The sequence below is a fragment of the Athene noctua genome, chromosome 7, assembly GCF_965140245.1.
Source record: "Athene noctua chromosome 7, bAthNoc1.hap1.1, whole genome shotgun sequence".
NCBI classification, from domain to species: domain Eukaryota; kingdom Metazoa; phylum Chordata; class Aves; order Strigiformes; family Strigidae; genus Athene; species Athene noctua.
The window spans coordinates 41,831,139-41,849,795 of NC_134043.1; the positions used below are offsets into that span (position 1 = coordinate 41,831,139).

Genomic DNA, 18,657 nt, shown 5'->3' on the forward strand with positions numbered 1-18,657 from the left:
TATGGTGAAAATTCGCTCTTCAGATCTAAAGAAAGAGCTGTCTCTGAGAATTCAAACCATCACGTAGAGATGGATCAACAGGTCTGGGATACGATGACAGCAAAAGTCCTCATAAACTGCCTTATGTTTTGTTCTTGTGCAGGTCGTTTTCGTCAGATTGAAGTGCTTACTACTGTGGCCAATGCTTTTTCTTCTTTGTATTCTCAAGTCTCTGGGACTCCGTTGCAGAAAATTGGTAGTATGAATTCAGTGTCTTCCAGCAAAGAGGCATCCAGCCCTCCCCCTTTAAATCGCAGCAATACAGCCAGTCGGTTAATGAAAACCTTGTCAAAGCTCAATCTGTGTGGCACACAGCAAGCCGATGGTAGTGGCTGTTCAACTCCTTCACCTGTTGAAAAAGGGAAAAGTTCAGCTGAACCAGGGAGTGAGGAAAATGATGTTAAAAGTGAATCTAAATTATCAAAATACTCTAAAAAGAAAGACTCTCCCTCTTTTTTGGCTACTGTAAAGGAGGAGATAGCCAGTAGCCAGACAAATGCTGCGGACACACATAAACCTGCAAACATTCCTGCTGGGACTGATGATAAGCGAGAGGATACTGTGCCTCCAGCAGATGTGCAAAGCAGCAGGTTGGCAAGTGCCCAGGACAGACCATGTGAAGAATCTAGTCTTTTGGACTTGCCAAGCCTCAGCAGCAGTTCCAGCGCATCCAACAGCAGCGCCCCGACTCAGAGGCTGCCCACGGCATCGCCAGGTAGAGACCCCTGCGCTCCCCTCACAAACCCGTCCATAGTGAATCTAATGCTGCAGCAGAAGGACTCCTTTGAGATGGAAGAGGTAGGTGGAGATACATGACTTTGTTTTTGCATACAAAGTTTACATAACTTTCTGGCTGCCAGCAGAGGAATGTTCCCTCCTGTGTAGTTGACAGTGTTTTCTCCAGGAATACTTTAAATTCTCCAAGTGATAAGACAGTTACTGCTTGCTCTCTGTAAGCTGCTCTAATTGATCCTCGTAATAAAATAACTTGCTGCTGTTGTTGTTCCTGAGTCAGCAGGAAAGTTCTCATTCATCAGCAAGCGCAGGTAATTGTAATTACTGGCATAACTGTGAGGAACATTTCCCGTGGAGGCAGATCTAGATTAGACTTTGCATATATAAAGGCCTTTGGTTTTAATTTTTTACTTTGCTTAAATTGCTAACTTCAAGTCATTATTTTTGTTACCTAAAAGTAAATTCAGTTTATTAATTGATAATTGATTAAGGATAAATTTGTGGATGGAGCCAAGAGTGTTGTTGCATGAATGGGAAAGAGGCTATTGTGCAGGGTGAAGTCCTTATCTTGTGCAATTTTTGGTTTTGATGACAATCTACAGTATGTTGATTTGTTTTTTGTCTGGAAATTAGCACACTGAAAGTTGCTGTTTAATATGCCTTTGGCGATGGCTTAGTTACAAATTCAGTGCTAGCTGCCTTTTAATATCTTCATAAATGTGTGTATCCATTTTTTGATTGATAATTGTCCCAAAGGGATTTTAATTCCTAGATTCTTGGAAGTGCTTTGTTTATTAGGCTAGTAAACACACAGCCTGCAAATTCAAGAATGCAATTTTTTGCATAGACTCACACCTTGAGTCGTAAGATTTGTCAAACTTAAATTAATAGGTGTTTTTATGGACAGATTTTGAAATGGCTCTTGTTGACAGTTCAGCACTTAACTTTTTTGTCTATCTGAAATAGATATGTAAAATGAAGGATTGTGGTTTCTTTGGTGAAATGAGTGAAGAAAGCAAGTGAATAGAAAACCTTCAGTTTTACAGCAAATGATGAAGTGATGATTCAGTAGATACTGTGTCTAGTGTCGTATAAGCTCTTTAGATCAACTGATGTTGTAGCTGAAGGCACTCATTAAGTAGAAAAAGGTAATCCAGCCTCTCGTAGTTCTGCCACTTTTTTGTGCGTGCACAAAGCGGTGCACTTACGTGTTTTGTCACCATCTGCTCAACCAGAAGAAAGGCCTGGTCCAGTTGAGAGGGGAAAAAAGAACGTAGTGGGGTTTTTTGGGGGTTTTTTTGTGCCTTAGTTTTCAGCTGGATAATTTTCTTGATCCAGTGGTGGTGTAGCTGCACAGATGTTTGAGTTGGCACAATGGGAGGGGGCTGAGTGGCAATGCATTTTGCTACATATCCCAGAGGAGAAATCTCTTTTCTGGTGCTCAGGGGCAAAGTTAAAACAACCTATGTGTGTATATATATATATGTATATGTACATGTAAAAGGAATGGAATTTTCCTTCAAAGTAAGTTGGACCGTAAAGGGTTATAACATGAAGAAGACTTGCTGAATTCTGCACAAGCCAAATGTGATGTGTTTGGGAAGTTTTGGTTGACACACTTTGCAGTGATGCCAGGGCATAAACACAGCTGTTTTGGCAAGACAACATGCTATGTGGGATGGGTTTGTGGTGAATTTTTATTTACACAATATAATATATACACATCAACTGCCTACAGATCCCTGGGAGGGAGGGATTTGCTTTTGTTGAAAAAATTTTAGAACAATACCTGGCAGCATGATTTTGTTTTGGTGCGTCTCTAAGCAGGGTATAATGAACAATAAACTGTATTAGAAACAGTGACAATAACTCCTTCCCCCATTTTCCCAACTTGGCTCGGAGTGCATTCATACACATAAGAAAGATGACAGATATATCAAGGAAGCTTTTTCCATGCTTACTAATGTCTTGGAGGTTTGAGTGCCCTTCGGAAGTCTGTGGCTGTGAAGATAGCTAGCGCAGGAGTGAGTCAGGGCAGGATTTCCCCCAAACACCCACCTCTGAGGTGGCCAGTTACAGTCCTGAGGGCCATTTACCAGCATCAATATTGGCTGAAGGGACGGGGAAGGAGAGGGGAGTGCTTCTGCAGGCTTGTGGAGCTGTGCTGTGCTGCGGCCACAGCCAGGATGCTGTCTGAGCCAAGCAGAGGAGGTGGGGCGTATTGCGATGAGAAGAGGCTTAGTTCCTAGGAGGCTGCAAATTTAGCCGTCAGAAACTGGGGGGTTTGAGAGATCAAGACAGTCTTTCCTGGAAGGCCAGTCCAGTCAAAGGGCCTGTAAGATTACTTGTTGTTACATTTATTTTTTTTTTTTAATTTTGTAAAATTTTCCCCAAATTTAAATGGTGAGCCACTTCTGTGCTCACCTGCATTTAGACAAAATAAGGATTTACCCCTTTGGTACAACCTTCATTTCCTAAAGGAACAGAAGCCTTTTGATTTATTGTGCAAGAGTAATGCTGCTCAATTATTAATGGTGAAAAGTTCAGGCGAAGTACTTCTTAAAACCCTTGTAACTGAGAGAATGCACCCTTGTGGCTGCTATACACATGATATCAATGCAAATATATCTGCTTCGTTAGCCAAATACTAATTTGGCCTTAAAACCATCAGTATCCTGAATTTGCATTTTAAAAATTGATCAGAACTGGAGATGAAAATTTCATTGCTTGGTAATTTTGAAATTAGGCAGACAGCCCATTCAAAGGAAGAGTTGGGGGTGGTTGGATTGGGGATTTTGTGTGTGTAGACTTGCATGTGAACCATTAGGATTTTTTCTGGAGCACATAAAAGAGAAAACATATTCTAGGTTTTGAGCTAAACAAAGGCCTCCCTGTTGAGATTTTAGGCATATTCTTTTCATTGTTCTAATGGTTGTCTGAGAACTGCTTTCTTAATAAGGCCGTGTTTCACAAAGTGATTAAGTAATAGGATTAATTTTCATGTAGTTTTAAGTTTCCCAGTTGAAATATGCATGGCTCTGAATACATTATGTTCCTTTCTTTTGTACTGGAAGACAGAATAAGTATTTCCATGAGCGGTGGTGTGGTGAAGTCTAGAGTAGGGTCTGTCAGGGTCTGGGTCCTTCTGGAAGATTGGTGGCTTGTGGGAAATAGTTGGTAGGGCAGCAGATGACAATCCTTAGGTGCGGACCTCTTGATGCATTTTTCTAAATGCATTTTGCTTGCTCTTTATATTCAAATGAGGAGTCAAGAGTGCAGAACAGAAAAGACAGTAGTGTAAAGATGGTCAAAGGTGTTTTCACACAGTTACTTCAATCTTTTGTCAAAGAGGAACTGAGAACTCTTGTTGTCACAGGATGTGATTTCCAGGTCTTTTTGCATGATGAATGTAATCAGAGGGGAGCCCTGTGCTGTGAGTGGGAAGTGCTGTCCTAAGGATCACTGTTCTTCTACAGGAGCATTGCTGAGTACCCGATGAAATACCATGTTGGGTCAAAGAGATACGATTTGCTCCCTCAATCAGTATAGGCTGTTGGACTAGAGAAAAAAAAAACACAACCCGGCCCCCACTCCCCCATGCGAAGTGTATATAGCTTGACCATTCTTAAGCACAGAAACATATTCCAGTTGGCCTGACAAAATTTTCATCTCCTCTTCCCAATAGATCCAGAGTACAGAGGGGGATCTACCACATGTTCCAGCTTCTCACCAACTGGCAGTGACCAAGTCAAGGAAAGGTGAGTAGACTTCAATTCCTGGGAGACAGCTGACTGCTGAGTGTCCTTCCTTCCCTGAAGTGCTGATTCAGATATTTCAAACATCTAAAGTTTCTTTCCTCTTTAGAAATAAAAAAGATCTGGGTTCCTTTTTCAGCTAAATCACAGAACATTACTGCGAAGTGGCAACAAAATTACAGGCAAGACAACGGCCCTATAACCTCACTGGCTGTTTTCACTTTTGTACAATTGATGATAGCTCAAAGGGACTGAAATGTTAATTCAGATTGTGTGGGATTTCTTTTCCCTGGCAGATCCTGTAATTTAAGATACCCATTTAAACTAAAATCATATTATTTTAAACCTAAATTGCATGATACATCCAGCTTTTTCCTATGTGCTGTTGCTCCGTCTGCAAGCTGGCTGCACATAAGACTGGTGTCTCTGCACCCACATGGAAATTGTAGCCCTTCACATAGGAAACTGTGCTCTTGTGGCTCACTTAGTTTGTGCTTTCATCTCAAATTCTTATTAATGTATTTTATGGCTTGGGAGAGGGACAAAGCCGATCTCTAAGTTCACTTTGTGATTGTTACTATACCCAATGTTGGTAAGTGAAGTCCACTCTCTAGCTGTTACATGTAATTAGAGAAGAAATAGAGCTGCTTGTGTTTAGTGAGATGTTTAGCTGCAAACATGACTAGCATCTCCAGATGCTCGAGAGGCAGAAAAATCAGTATTAAACGGAGATCATTTTACATGCTTTTGTACAAATGAACTGACAGTCTTGGCAACTGTCAGCTGAATTGCATTAACGTGGTTGAGAAGGCTCTGGACTAAGCACTAAAGGTTAATGCCTGGTTATTAGGGATAGCTTGTGCTACTAGTTCAGCAGTGTCTTGCACCACACAGCGTTGCACTTGCTAGTCTTACTCTGTTACAAACATAGGCCACCCAGAAGCACCGCTAGAAACTGCGTGTCTGACTGTTCCCAGTGTTTCTCCCTTGGCTGTATTTTCAAGTTCATGATTACATGCTTCACATGATTACATATAAAGCGATGCACTCGTTACAGGTCAGGTCTCTTGTTTGCCTGGACTTGGCAGTTTCAGAAAGAGCTTTTCAGAGAAAGGCAACTTAAGGAACTGGGAGCTGCAGTCAGGGAGGAGAAAAATACATTTTTTCATCTTCTGAAATGCTAATTTTGTGTGTTCTGTTCCCAGTAGCTACCTTACTCTCTTCTTCCTGCATGCAAGGAAAAAAAAAAAGTCAGGTGGTCCTGTGTGTACCTGCTGAAAGGTAGCAGGAGTTCTAGCAGTGGGTCTTCAGTATGGCAGAAGCATGGCATGCTGGCTCATGTTTCCCATCTATTATATTCCACCCATTTCTGAATACACTTGGCACAGATTAGCGATGACACTTTGTTATCATGCAAGTATTGTCTAGAGTTTTCTATGACTTATCTAACAAGGATGTCAATGCTGATGTGCTAAAAGTTAGTCTGAGACCAACATTTTATTTCACCTGGAAGATATGGAAAGCTTAGGTCCTTGTCTTGTGTGGGTTTCAGTAAAACTGCCAAGAGGGAGAACATTTGGTGGAGAACATAGCCAAAACATTGAAAAACAGTAGAATTTTTTTTACAAGTTGTGCAACATGAGACAATGTAGTGGCCTGTTTTTTCAGAGAGTGGGTGCTCACCAAGCTTGAAGGCATCCCAAGTTAATGGTCACTTATTAAAAACGCTGGCCATTGTGTCTGAATGTGAAATGCCACTCTCACTAGCAATCTCTTGAGGTGGGATCAGCATGAAATTCAAGCACCAGACTTCTGTTGCAATGTGTTTTCAGTTGATGATCCTCATACAGACCCACCTCTTTCAGTGGTGTTGGCTCTACTGTATATAAGCACCCATAAATAAAAAGTTCGTTCCAGATGAATGCTTCCACTGAAAGAATACGTTTGTACTCTCTTTTTTTTCACATAGGGGTACTTCTTTGTCAATTGGCAGGGTTAGTGCTGTTTGGTACAGACTATTAAAAACCTTGCAGTGTCAGTTTACGTCTACACAGAGGTCTGTGAATGCTTTCTCTGACATTTACAACAGTTTGTAAGGCATTTTAAGAGGGCCTTATAATAAGATGGGAAGTATTGGAATAAAAGAAAAAAAGGATTCTCTTCGTACTGAAATAGTCTGGAGACTTAAGATATGCTTGAGCAATACTGAGTTTACTGGTGCTTAGAGTCCCCATTAAAGCATGTTTGTCATTTCAAATTAGTTTTGTTTATAAGTGTTAAGCTTAGATTTTCAAGCGGCTTGCAAATGATTGCTTTGCTGTGGTACTGTCTTTGTTAAACACTTTATAGAGGATACAAAGAATTCTGTATGGTATTCACTGGCTTGATATACTTTTTACGTTATGTCTTCCAAATGGTACTGAACTGGTTTATCCATTATGCTCCAAACTGGCATTCTGTTCTTTGTTGTTGCAAACCTCAGATGTATGTAATTGTGTGCATATTTTTTTTTAGGAGTGCAGTACAGAAGAATGAAAAGCTTCAGTTGCTTTGCACTGTAAACATACAGTGCTGCTAAATGTCCACTATAAAAAAAAAAAAAACTTACTGCAAAGTTATCCGGTAGGAAGGTTTGTTAGTTGAAAAACAAAGTTCTTCCTGACATGTTTATACAGCGGCACCCTCCATTCCAAAAATGCCCAACAAACCAGACAAATATAGGTATAACACGTAGAGAACAGAATTCTTGAGGCATTGTAACTTGTGAGTGTCTGGTTGCTGACATCAGTGGTTCTGTGAAATTTTGAATAGCTGCAAACCTGTTTCTTTTTAGTCATCTGACACTGATAGTCAAAAGCAGTGATGAATTTTGAAAATTTAGTTCTTGAATGTGAAGCAAACACATCATCAGCACTTCCTGTTCTTAATGTATTATCGTATTTATAGCTGTCTGTGGGTGCAGCTCCACAGGAATTTGGAGATGGGGGAGTGAGAAGAAAACATTTAAAACAGGTTTAGTATTTGTGAGAGTCTGTGCTTATCAGTCCAGAAGCTAGGAAATCCTGAGGGACTCTGAACAGAGTTTCTGCAGCAGCGCTCCCTCCTGGTCTGGTTGTGGCAGTGCTGGGGTGCAGCGTGCGATCAATGTGGGGAAAAAAGGGCAGCAGATATGTAATCCCGTAACAGAATAATTTATAGCTGAATTGGGAATGTCAATTTTATAATAATCTCATGAAATACGAACTGCATTAGAGCTTTGTCAACACTGCAGGTACCAGAAACATAGACGTTACTATGGATAGTTTCCATGTATTTCTCCTCCTCTTCTGTGTGAGCAGTCAAGTGATGCAGAAAGTGTAAGACAAGTACCCGATGGGACTGTTTGGATTGGTGAGACTGACAGTTCATCGGTAGCTGAATATTATTTTGCAACAGATGAATTATTCCCTTATTTGATAGTGATTCTCTGGTAAACCTGTGCTCTCATGTTTTGTAAACTGCAGACTCGTTTCTTCATCATCTGTTCTTGTCTAGAACTTTGTCAGCTTATTTGATATATTTCTGAATACCTACATTTCTCTGGCATGTATTCAGTGCCTAAACACATTTTGATTTTTTTTTTAATACAGTTTAAAACAATAATCCAAGAGGCATTTTCATTTGTGCCTTTTTTAACTGGGATATGAGTTTGGTTGCTCCTTCTGGCTTTGTTCATCTTGGCTGTTTCCTTTTCCCACACTTTCCTTATTATGCTGCCACTGGCCTTCTCCCGTTCAGATTTCCTCTATGTAGCGTTGATAATGGCTTTGGGCTGTAGGGTTACATCATGCAGTGACCTTTTTATGGAAGGTACAGTTGCCTTAGTGGGGGTACGTGGAGTGAAGGGATGATCCCAGGTTAGCCTGTACAACTCAGCCTTTGGTGCTGAGTTTTCTGCATTCGAGGTGAAGAGAGGGGAGCCATGTGTCATCACGACTTCCTTCTCTTAACATTCTCTGTTGCCAGAAGGCCTTTTACTCAAGATATGAATGTAACTCTAGCTCATTAAAAAAATGTTTGAATGCTTTCCCTTTGTCTGCTTGAATTTGAGAGATATCCAGGTGCCATAGAGCAGATTGTACATCTGGATCAGTAGTTGACAAGGAGGGTGGATACCATTATGTATCAGTATATTGCAATGTACTAGTTGGTATTTACAGTCTTTACAGAGCCAAACCTTGTCATTTCACTAGTGACAGTCCTGTTCTTGGAAAGTTTTTACTGCATTTACCTGATAGTGGCATAGTGGAGAACTCTGAGAACTTGCAAGAAACAAGGGTAAAGTGTGGCAGAAGCAGCCTACCCATGTTTACAAAAAATGTCTTCTCCGATTTGCTTTAAAACATTCAAACAAAATCCTAGCAGCTCTGCGACACAGAAAGCAAGGGATGACTGTACTCAGGGGAATGTCTACTTAAATGGAACCAAGGCAGTTTGAATCTGTTCATGCTGTGCTAGTCTTTTGCCATGGATAAAGACAATGAGGCAGGTATGAGTGCCTCTGCTTTAGACTGTCCACTTGGCTGGCATTATCAGTCATGTAAGGCTGTCAAAGCATGTGTGTAAATAATGGATGCTATAGAAAATGTCCTAAACCACTGATTTTTCCTTTAGTACTGTATCTCTGGGGAGACCAAGAATTGGTTTGAGGAGATACATATATGTGTATATACATGTAATTTACTTTTCTTTTATAGCTGAAAAGGAAATATTGACTGAGAAGGAAATAGAAGAGCAGATTGATATTTTTCTTGAGCAGTAATAAACTCCATGTGCGTGAAACCAGGTGCCAGCACACGCACTGGTGAATTGCTTTATCTGAATCTGAAGTAGTTGGAATCTCTCACCTGTGGCTAATGCTTTCTCCAGTAGTGTTTTTTCCTTTTAAATTAAAATTCACCAAATATGAAAAGAGACAGAGGAGGCCAAATTAGGTGACTATTCACCTTGGGGAGGAGGTGGCAGCTTCCCACCAGCCTCAGCTGTAGTAGCAGCCTATTCATGGCATGCTCTTTCAGGCATATTAATTGTATCGGGCAGTTAATAAGAGCTAGTCCAGTTCTCAGGGAAGTAATTTCCATTGTCTTTACTGGGAGCTGGGTGGGGATGTCTGTCTTGAGGTAGAAAAGTTGTTTATCTTTGCAGGATATTGTGGCTACCATGATAACAGAACAGCAGCACAATTTGAAAGGCACTCCCTGAAAGCTGTGTGGAATCACTGATACAGAACTTTAACAGGGAGTTTGCCTCTCCTGGTATTCACAAACTTTGGGGCCTGTGCAGGCTTTTGTTTCTGCATTAGTGAAATGTTGATCAAAATTAATACTAAGAAAAATGAGTTCTGAATATCCAGCACTTTCAAAACAGTTTTCATAATGCATTCCAATGCATTGAGCTGTGAACTGGGATTAATTATATGATGACAGTTAAGTGGTTGAAGGAATGTGGGGCAAAATTCTGCATTGAGCCTCAGAAAATAGCAGTGAGCTCTTGTCCCAGGAGGAGGAGAAGTCATCGTCAGGGATCTGGGAGCTACCGACCACTGTGGTCTCATACCATCTCCAAGGTTTTACACTTCTGCTGAGAACCAGAGGTGAGATATGGGTATTGCCCATGCTGCCATCTGGCTAGGCAAAATGTTTATGGTGCTGTAAGGTAAACCCTGTGGTGGGTGCTTCCTGTGTCTAGTTGGGAGCAATATACATGCAATACTGTACTGCAGAGGTGACTGAGATCTCCTTGAAAAGCACCTCTGTGGGTATAGTGCATATACCAGAGGAAACCGCTCCTGGGTAGCAGCACTGAGGATTTTGGAGCCTCTTCAGGCTATTTTAACACTTACCTCATGTAAGTAGAAAGGAACAAGCAGAAAGGATCTTATCTTTTGTGTATAAAATGAGCTCTGGCAATGTGCTTTGGCAGATTGCCTGTTGATGTGTCAGAGCTGTTTTGTATTTGTCCGCTGAACCATCGGAGGACCATCTCTAGCAGTTTGCAGAGATGCGCATCGCCCTCTCTGCTCATGTGATGCTGTTCCTCTGGGTGTATGGGGTGGTGTAGGCTGGCAGGAGACGAGTCATCTCCTTTGTCTCCATTATCAGGAGGGGTGGCAAATCTGTACATGTCCATACAAAAGCAACTCTTCCACCTCCTGCATGTGTATTAACCAGTGATTCAGTTTTGTGGAAGGAAAACTCCAGCAATGGTAACATCTGCAGAGTCGGTTTTTTTCCACCACACAGGAAAGAAAAATGTAAAAGATGGTTCCGCTTCTACTGCTGCTTGAAGTTTCATAAATAGGGCTTTGCATGAGAAGAGGTTTTGTTTGAAACAAACAAGTTATTTCTGTGTATTCAAAGTGGAACTTGAAAAGGAATTGTTGTCCACTTAATGTTACTTTGATGTAAAAGGAAAGCGTGTATTGAATGTGATTGGGCTTGAAAGGTGGTGATTTGTAAAGTAGTTACGGTTGGGTTTTGCTTGTTTTAAACAGATCAGCTGTTACGAACAGCAAGTCAACACTCTGACAGCAGTGGCTTTGCTGAGGACTCATCCACAGATTGTTCTCCATTTAATCAGCTTCAGGTAAGGTTCTCATACTGTGGTTGAAATATTACCGATTGTGGAACAGTAGGGACCTGGGCAGAGCAGGAGGGACGTTGATGTTTGACTGCTGTCATGACCATCAGTCTAGATCCTATAAAACGTCTCACTTTCAGAGCTGGACCTGCTGAGACCCTTACAGAACTGTGTTAAAATTTGAAAGCCTTTCTGGTAGGATAATCTGGGTATACTTGGGCCTGGAATAAGCTCTAAGTTCAGTATGTTCTGTTTACTGTTTCTAGTGTATCTTTTCTCACCGATGGGGGCTTCAGAATTGTAGTCCATTCCTCTCATGCCTGCAGTGGGTAGAGATTAAGATTATGAAAGATTATAGCTTTTCTGCTGATCGTTTAATTTCTTGTGTCATTTTTGCCTTTCCACATTTTTTGCATATTTTTTCTATTTTTTTTAAGTTAGCAGCTGACATAAGGTGAAAACAATTTCATACTAATTTTACTATAGGGGTTATACTAACATTTAGTCAGTCTTGAGCTCCTGCACTTTCTTGTTCCATTGCCTTTGATCTCAGTCCCAGTACTTGCTGTGATACTGACCAGAGACAGCATGTTTTAGGGGAGGGCTTGTTCCAGTGTGGGGCTTAGGTGGCTGCCCAATACACACGTTTGCGCAGTGTTGTACCTGATATTTAGGAGAGATGTTTTCTTGTTCTCCTAAAACATTCTCACGGTAATAACCATGACTTGGTTAGCCTGTTAATCCGCCAAAGTCTTGAGTTGGATCTTGGCCTCAAGGCCATCGGTTAGCTGTCTGGGACCTAAACCACAGTCTGGAGATGGGATTCTGGATACCACCAGTAATTTAATTTCTATGGCTTGCAGCTGCTGAACTTTTTTTTTTTTTATGCGACTGTATGTCTTTTTCCTTTTGGCATACCAAACATTTTAAAAGCTGTTTGGCACTTCCTAGGAAGAGATTCCCACCCTCTCCATCCATCAGCATTGCTTTTCTGCTTTGGTACTAGTATTCTGTGCTTTCCAGTTTAGTGGCTTTTCAACTGAGTCTCAGAATGAAAGCTAAGACAGTTCTAGTCTTTGTGTCTCCCTTAAACGTCAGCTTACTCTTTCCAAGATCAAGAGAGTGAATAAAGGAAATCACGAGCCTGAGTCACTGTAATGAGCATAATACTCGTGAGATACTGTTTCTGCTCTCTACTAAACTGGGACTGCACTGAAGTTGACAGGCATATTAGAAGGTGACTTATATTAGACTTGCTCTCTCCTGATATTTATATTGGTTGCAACCTGATTAAGAGTCCATTAAAAGCATGTTGCAAGTAAGTACCCCTTCACTGGAAGACCGGTGGAGTTTGTGTTGGCTGTAAAGAGATGAGATTTTTCTGCTTTCTATTATGCCATTTTGAAAAGATGTATTGAGACTGCATGAGGTTTGTGCCATGGAGTTGCTAGGCTCTCTTCTGCCACCTTCACTGCTTTATTCAGATCAAGTGCTGAGCTGAATTCAGAAAATACGGGTGAATGATGTGACTAGGGGAAATGAGAACTTGGCAGCTAGTGAAGAGATCCTGTGAAAAGATGAAGGGGACACAGAGGGGTGTATATTGTTTCTTAAAAGTATGGTAAGTTAGTGCCATCTACTGTTAAATAATTGACTCTAGAAGCCATAGCATTCCTCTAAAACTCAGGAGAAAACTCAAAAACTGGAATTATATTGCCTTTCATCCCTGGCATCCAAATTAAAGATTTCTAAGAGGGATTTTGCCTTTGAGATTGGGTATTCTGCAGGGGAGCTTCATGTTACCAAAGAAGCTAGGATTCTCCATGCAAGTTCTTGAAGTTTTGCTTGCCTGACTTGTTACTGAACAATGTGATGGAGGATTAGAGACACACGTATGCACACATGTAGCACACCTGATTTCATCTAGACATTACAATCGTTTGTTCTTTTAATACTTTTGACTTGAACAGTATCTGAACCTGCACAGTCTTCAATACTAATTCGTAGCTGTGCCAGTGCGTGTAGTGTTAAGCACATACTTATGAAGATGTCCTTCACAACTGAAATCTTCTACAGGGTTGGAGAAGGAACTACTGCCTGACATACACCATAAGTAATCTCTGTAGAATGAACTAATAGTTAATATCCTAACAGCAGTGAGATTTGCAGAAATTAAAATTGGAAAAGCTTCACTAAATAGCTAGTTCACACATCAACTGTGGTAAACTTCCAAGACTACTTAATACCACATATTCTTATGAAAATGTTTTTCCACTTGTAAATATACTGCTCAATCAGGCCAGCCTGAAGAATATGCTTAGCAATCCATAGATCTCTTTCTTCCCTTTCTCATAGATGCTTTTCCTGTCATTTGTTACCTATTAAATTAACAGCCCTCTCATACGTGTTCTGTTTTAAACTGATTTAGAATGAAAAGGGGAAGAAGTATTAGGAGGACAGAAGGAAGGAAGGAAGGAAGGAAGGATGGGCATAATAGTACTGGATGCATTCTTTAATAGGGATTAACAGCCTAATGTGAGATTCTCAAAGAATTCTGTGACTTAGAACAGGATGAGTATATGGGCAAACTGGTTTTCCCATTCTTAGTGTTGTCCTATGACTAGTTTCACTACAGTCTGCAGTTCACCTCACTTCTCTGTATGCATTCCCTAATACCACCCTTTGTTTCAGCACTGTGAACCTTTCTTTATATATGGGAGATGCCATGTATTGCCACCCTGCTACCCTTTGTCATTGCTACCTAGAATACTAGCATTTTACTCTTTTGCTCTGCTGCCACTTCTGTTCTGGCAATAAAGAATATTGTCAAATCAAAAACAATGTGTGAATAGCTTGCTCCTGGTTTTTTTTAAGAAAAAAAATCTCCTTTTTGTGCCATACTCCCATATGTTTCTAACATATCTGATACTATGGGTTCTTTGTTTTCCTTCACTGTTTTTCTTGCACACTAACTGCATTATTCTTTATGCTCCCCACCACAATGCCCAGTGAATATGGACTTGGACTCTTAGCTGGACTCCTGAGAAGGCAGTAATTGAGTCTCCAGTATGTTTACCTCTGCTGGCTTGTATCTTTCCTAGGCTCAGGAGTCTTTGCAGGGCATGGGAAGCAGTGCTGACAGCTGTGACAGTGAGACAACCGTGACATCGCATAGTGAGGAACAGAAAACACCAATAACCAAGGAACTGCCCTGTTTCAATAAGTTTGAGGAGGAAGAGGATGATGAGGAGGATGATGATGATGATGAAGAGGATATTCTCTCTCAAGTAGAGAGACGAAAGATAGGGGCACCTTCTGAGAACAGAAGGAGTGAAGATAGAAAAATTATTGACTATGAAACTGAACAAAATCAAGAAGGAGAAAGCAAGTCATCTCATATATCAGAGATAGTCCAAGGAGAGGTCAGCTCTAAAGAGGAAGACGTTTCCAGTGAGCGAAAAGAATTGGACCTGCTGGAGGCAGGCAGTGTGTTTGAGTTTCCTCAGTACCACACGCACCATATCCTCAAGTCAATGGAGTCTCTGGAAGGTGACGGTGCCTCCCCATCATCTGTGGACAGGGTTCACGTTGCCTTGCAAAGAGCTGAGATGAGGATCGTCAGCACGTCAGATTCCAGGGCTGGACGCACTCTGCTTAAGTCAAAAGATCTCCTGAGGAAGCAGAGACTCTGGTTTGCTGAATCGGGCTATCCTCTAAGGCGGTCTCAGTCTCTCCCAACTGCATTGCTGAGTCCCGTGAAAGTAGTGTCCTCTGTCAATGTCCAGTTAACACCAGGAAAAGAGACTCTGTGCAGTCCTCCTTCTTTCACCTATAAGTATACACACGTGGAGGAAGACGACAAAGCGATGCCTGAAAATGACAAAAGTGAGGGTGAGGCAGCTGCCAGCCAGCCGGTATGCAAATCCACACTGTTCATTGCACCTTCATCCTCCAAAAAAGAAGGGCCCCACACTGGGCAAAACAGGCTGTCCCAGGAGTCCAGTCCCACCAGGGTACAGAGCTGCCCGCTGCACACACCGGCACACATGTCCCAGTCAACGTGCTCCCTCCACTCCCTCCCCGCGGAGTGGCAGGACAGACCGCTCTGCGAGCACGTGAGGACGCTGAGCACCCACAGCGTCCCGAGCATCTCCGGCTCTTCCTTCAGTGCCTTGCTTTCCCCCTTCAGCTGTCCCTTCTCTCCGAGGCATGCTGGATTTCCTCATCGACCTCATGCCATCAACCCACCCTCCACTGTGGAGATGCAGCTGCGCAGGGTCCTACACGACATCAGGAACTCTCTGCAGAACCTCTCACAGGTAAGAGGAAGCCAAATTTTGCTTCTGGGCAAAGAGGCTTCTTATTTTATCCTTATAAAATGCAGATGTTAACCTGAATATTCCTTTGCCTAGTGCAAAGGTTGGAAATCTTCACAGATATTTTGTGTAGTGCAAGAGATCAGGAAAAAACAACGTTTTGTGCAAGTTTGATTTGTCACTGTTTTAGGAGCTTTTGTTTAGAGTGTCAAATGACGATCTTTCTAGCGGTCCACTAGTTTTGTGTTTAATTTTTTCTTGTTGCAGTTGACCCAGGGTTTCTTGTGTGATTTTTTTTGTTTGTTTGTTTTTTACTTTTATGATTATTCTTGGGTGGGAGGGAGGAACAGTGTACTCTTTATCAGCTATTATTTTAAGGTAATAGCCATTAGCTTTAGATTTGAAAATACGTGTTGACAATTCTTTGACCTCTCTCTTCTTCTCTTTGACATACTTCCCATCCAATTGATAAAAATGTGGTTTTTTCATCACAAGTTGCATGGCTTCACTGATGATGTCAATGACGATTGATCCCTATACATTTCTCTGCTGTTTCGTGCCAATCTTTTGCACTTTCAACTCTGTAGCTAGTCAACATGTTCCTGACAGCATCAGTTTATTAAGAATCAGTTTTGTCAGAGCATGTGAAATTTTGTCCGTTCTCATCACTCAGAGAAGAAATACTTTAAAATGCAAGCACTTTTTTTTTTTTTTTTACCGGTTTCTGCCACACCTCCTGCTCTTTTCCTCCTGCTTGCCAGCTCACTCTCCTCTGTCATCCCTGTACTGCTGTTCTCTTAGGTGGTGATCCAGTTTAGGAGCCTGCAAGCTGCTGCAGGAGGCTATGTGGGCAGAACAGTTGCAGACTCACTTGTTTATATATGAATACACAAAGACTATTCAGTTGTAGAGCTTCAGTGATTTCTGTGGGTTTTACCCAAGAGCAAACATGTGCCTGCCTGCACCATATTGCAGGCGGTAGGCTGTAGTGGGCTTTTTTAGACTCCTGTTATTTTGTTTATTTTGCCATTTGTCAAAAGTTAAGAGGCTAGTACAGCCTGACTTTGCTTATATCAGCTGGCCCTGCTTCTCGGAGCAAATTTTGGTATTGTGACCAGCTCTGCGGTGGAAAGCTGTGGTCAACTGTTTTAAATCAGCCATTCTCAGGGTAGTAGATGGTGTGCCTGGGAGTAAGCATTTGCAGAATTTAACCTTCTTTGTAAAATTCCCTTGTATGTACCAATTGCAGCCTTGATTTGTGTAAGGTTACAGTGTGCTACAGTACTTCTACAGCATATATCATGCTAACTAAACCTACTGAAGAAGAAACCTCTGTATTACATCCAGAACTCAGGCTCAAGCTGGTTCAGTTAAAAAAATAGTATCGGAGGGGATAGTAACATCTGCTAAGGCACTTGTTCTGCTTCCAGCTTATTTTGTCTAGACTAGTTCCATTTTGGGGGCTTGGTCCTTCTCATTGCAAAGGTTTGTATGAAAATGTATTCCCTGGTGCTGTTTTTTCCTATAGCCAAGATCAAGTTTGGCACACAGAATACTCGGCAGTTAAAGAAAAAGTTGAGGTTTCAAATATATGATTCTGATTTTAGGAAGAAATACAGAGGAGTAGATAAATTCCTGGTAGAACAGGGAACAGAGAAAACTGGGAGAGGAAAAACAAAACATCCCCTTGATGTGATCATGTTTGAGCAAAACTCCTCTGGATGAATGGACACGCTTCAAATTTTCCATGGCGTGTCAATAGTCCTTTGAATTCTTTCAAAATTATATTGGACAAGCTGTCTTTTTCAAGTTTGAAGAGGTGAATGTTTTTGCTGTTTCCACTGTTCTTTCTTGTGCCATGTCTCTACATGTAACAACCCCTGAATTTTATCTGGTTGCTTCATATTTGCAACATGCAAATAGAAATTCTTCAACAATCTTCTTTCATGAGAGATCATTAGCATGCAGGGCTCTTTGGGTGAAGGCAGTGTAGTGAGATTAAAAAACAAAGTCAATAAAACCAACCCAAACTAACTGAGCAAAAGCCCATAACAAATGTGACTGTAATCGTGTCTTGAAAATGGGACACAGTTTAATTTGCTCAGTTCTGGTTTTGGAGTTTTTCTTTTTAACATTAGCTAAGACAGCCCAGACTACTGAGTTTTCAGGCATAAGATACCCAGAGTAGAAAAAGTTAGCTTGTATTCCTACTTATTGAGTTCAGGACAGGATCAATTTGGTTTTTCACCTGCAGCACTTTTGGTGTATATGCTTCAGTTAAGAGCTGGTGCTGCTGTTTTGTAAGGTTTCCTTTTCCTGATACAATATTTACACAGGTAGCAGACATCAGTGACACAAAGGTTGTGTTTTAGCAGTATCTGCTTTTGGAGTATCTGCACATTTGAGAAGATGAGTTTATAAAGGAGATTGCTGACTTTCCCATTTAAAATTGTTTGTTTCTTTCCTAGTACCCGGTGTTGAGGGGTCAGGATCTTTCAGCTGCCACCAGTTACACTACTCAGCGATCATCCATTCTACCTCTCTATGAAGTAAGTGACCCTGTTCATGTAGTGGTACTTAGTCAAATTAAAAGACAAAGGAACATTCTAAATGCGCCACAGATTGTGCTAACTTGGGCAGTTCCCTGTCTTTACTCTCAAAACGACTCCATCCTGCAAATAACATTAAAAAGAAATGAATTTAAATACCTGGAAATCCCTTAATGTGTTTTCTTGTATGATACATCTAAAAATGTTTTCTTGAATTTTTGCGAGTTCACAACATGCAGCCTCTGTAATATATGGAAGTTGTTGAGGTTCTGCTTGACCCAAAGGGCACATCTGGGTAAATGTGGTTATGGGACCCAGACTTTTAAATTCAATTTTTCCATGTAATGCATTATTATGTTTATGGTTGGGTTTTTTTTCCCCCCTGCAGAATACGTTCCAGGAGCTACAAGTGGTAAGGCGAAATCTAAACTTGTTCAGAACCCAAATGATGGATTTGGAATTGACTATGTTACGTCAACAGACAACAGTTTATCAGCACATGACAGAAGAGGAAAGGTAGAATGATCTTATAAAAAAAGAGAAAATACTCTGGCATTTCAGGAAATGTATTGCTGCCTCTGAAATCAGAGCAAGAAATCTATTAGTTTCAATTTGAACAGGGTTGGAGCTGTGTTTTTACCAGAA

At 41.1% G+C, this 18,657-nt stretch overlaps 1 protein-coding gene across 4 annotated transcripts in view; it reads left to right on the forward strand.

The window, feature by feature from the left end:
- Positions 1-18,657, forward strand: part of ITPRID2 (ITPR interacting domain containing 2) — a 42,123-nt gene that overhangs the window by 12,789 nt on the left and 10,677 nt on the right. For all 4 annotated transcript variants that reach the window (XM_074911017.1, XM_074911020.1, XM_074911018.1 and 1 more), the window contains 6 exons: positions 143-837; positions 4,460-4,532; positions 11,062-11,153; positions 14,249-15,466; positions 17,932-18,012; positions 18,401-18,528. In XM_074911017.1, the coding sequence (XP_074767118.1) occupies positions 143-837; positions 4,460-4,532; positions 11,062-11,153; positions 14,249-15,466; positions 17,932-18,012; positions 18,401-18,528 (2,287 nt within the window). The remainder of the gene's footprint in view (positions 1-142; positions 838-4,459; positions 4,533-11,061; positions 11,154-14,248; positions 15,467-17,931; positions 18,013-18,400; positions 18,529-18,657) is intronic.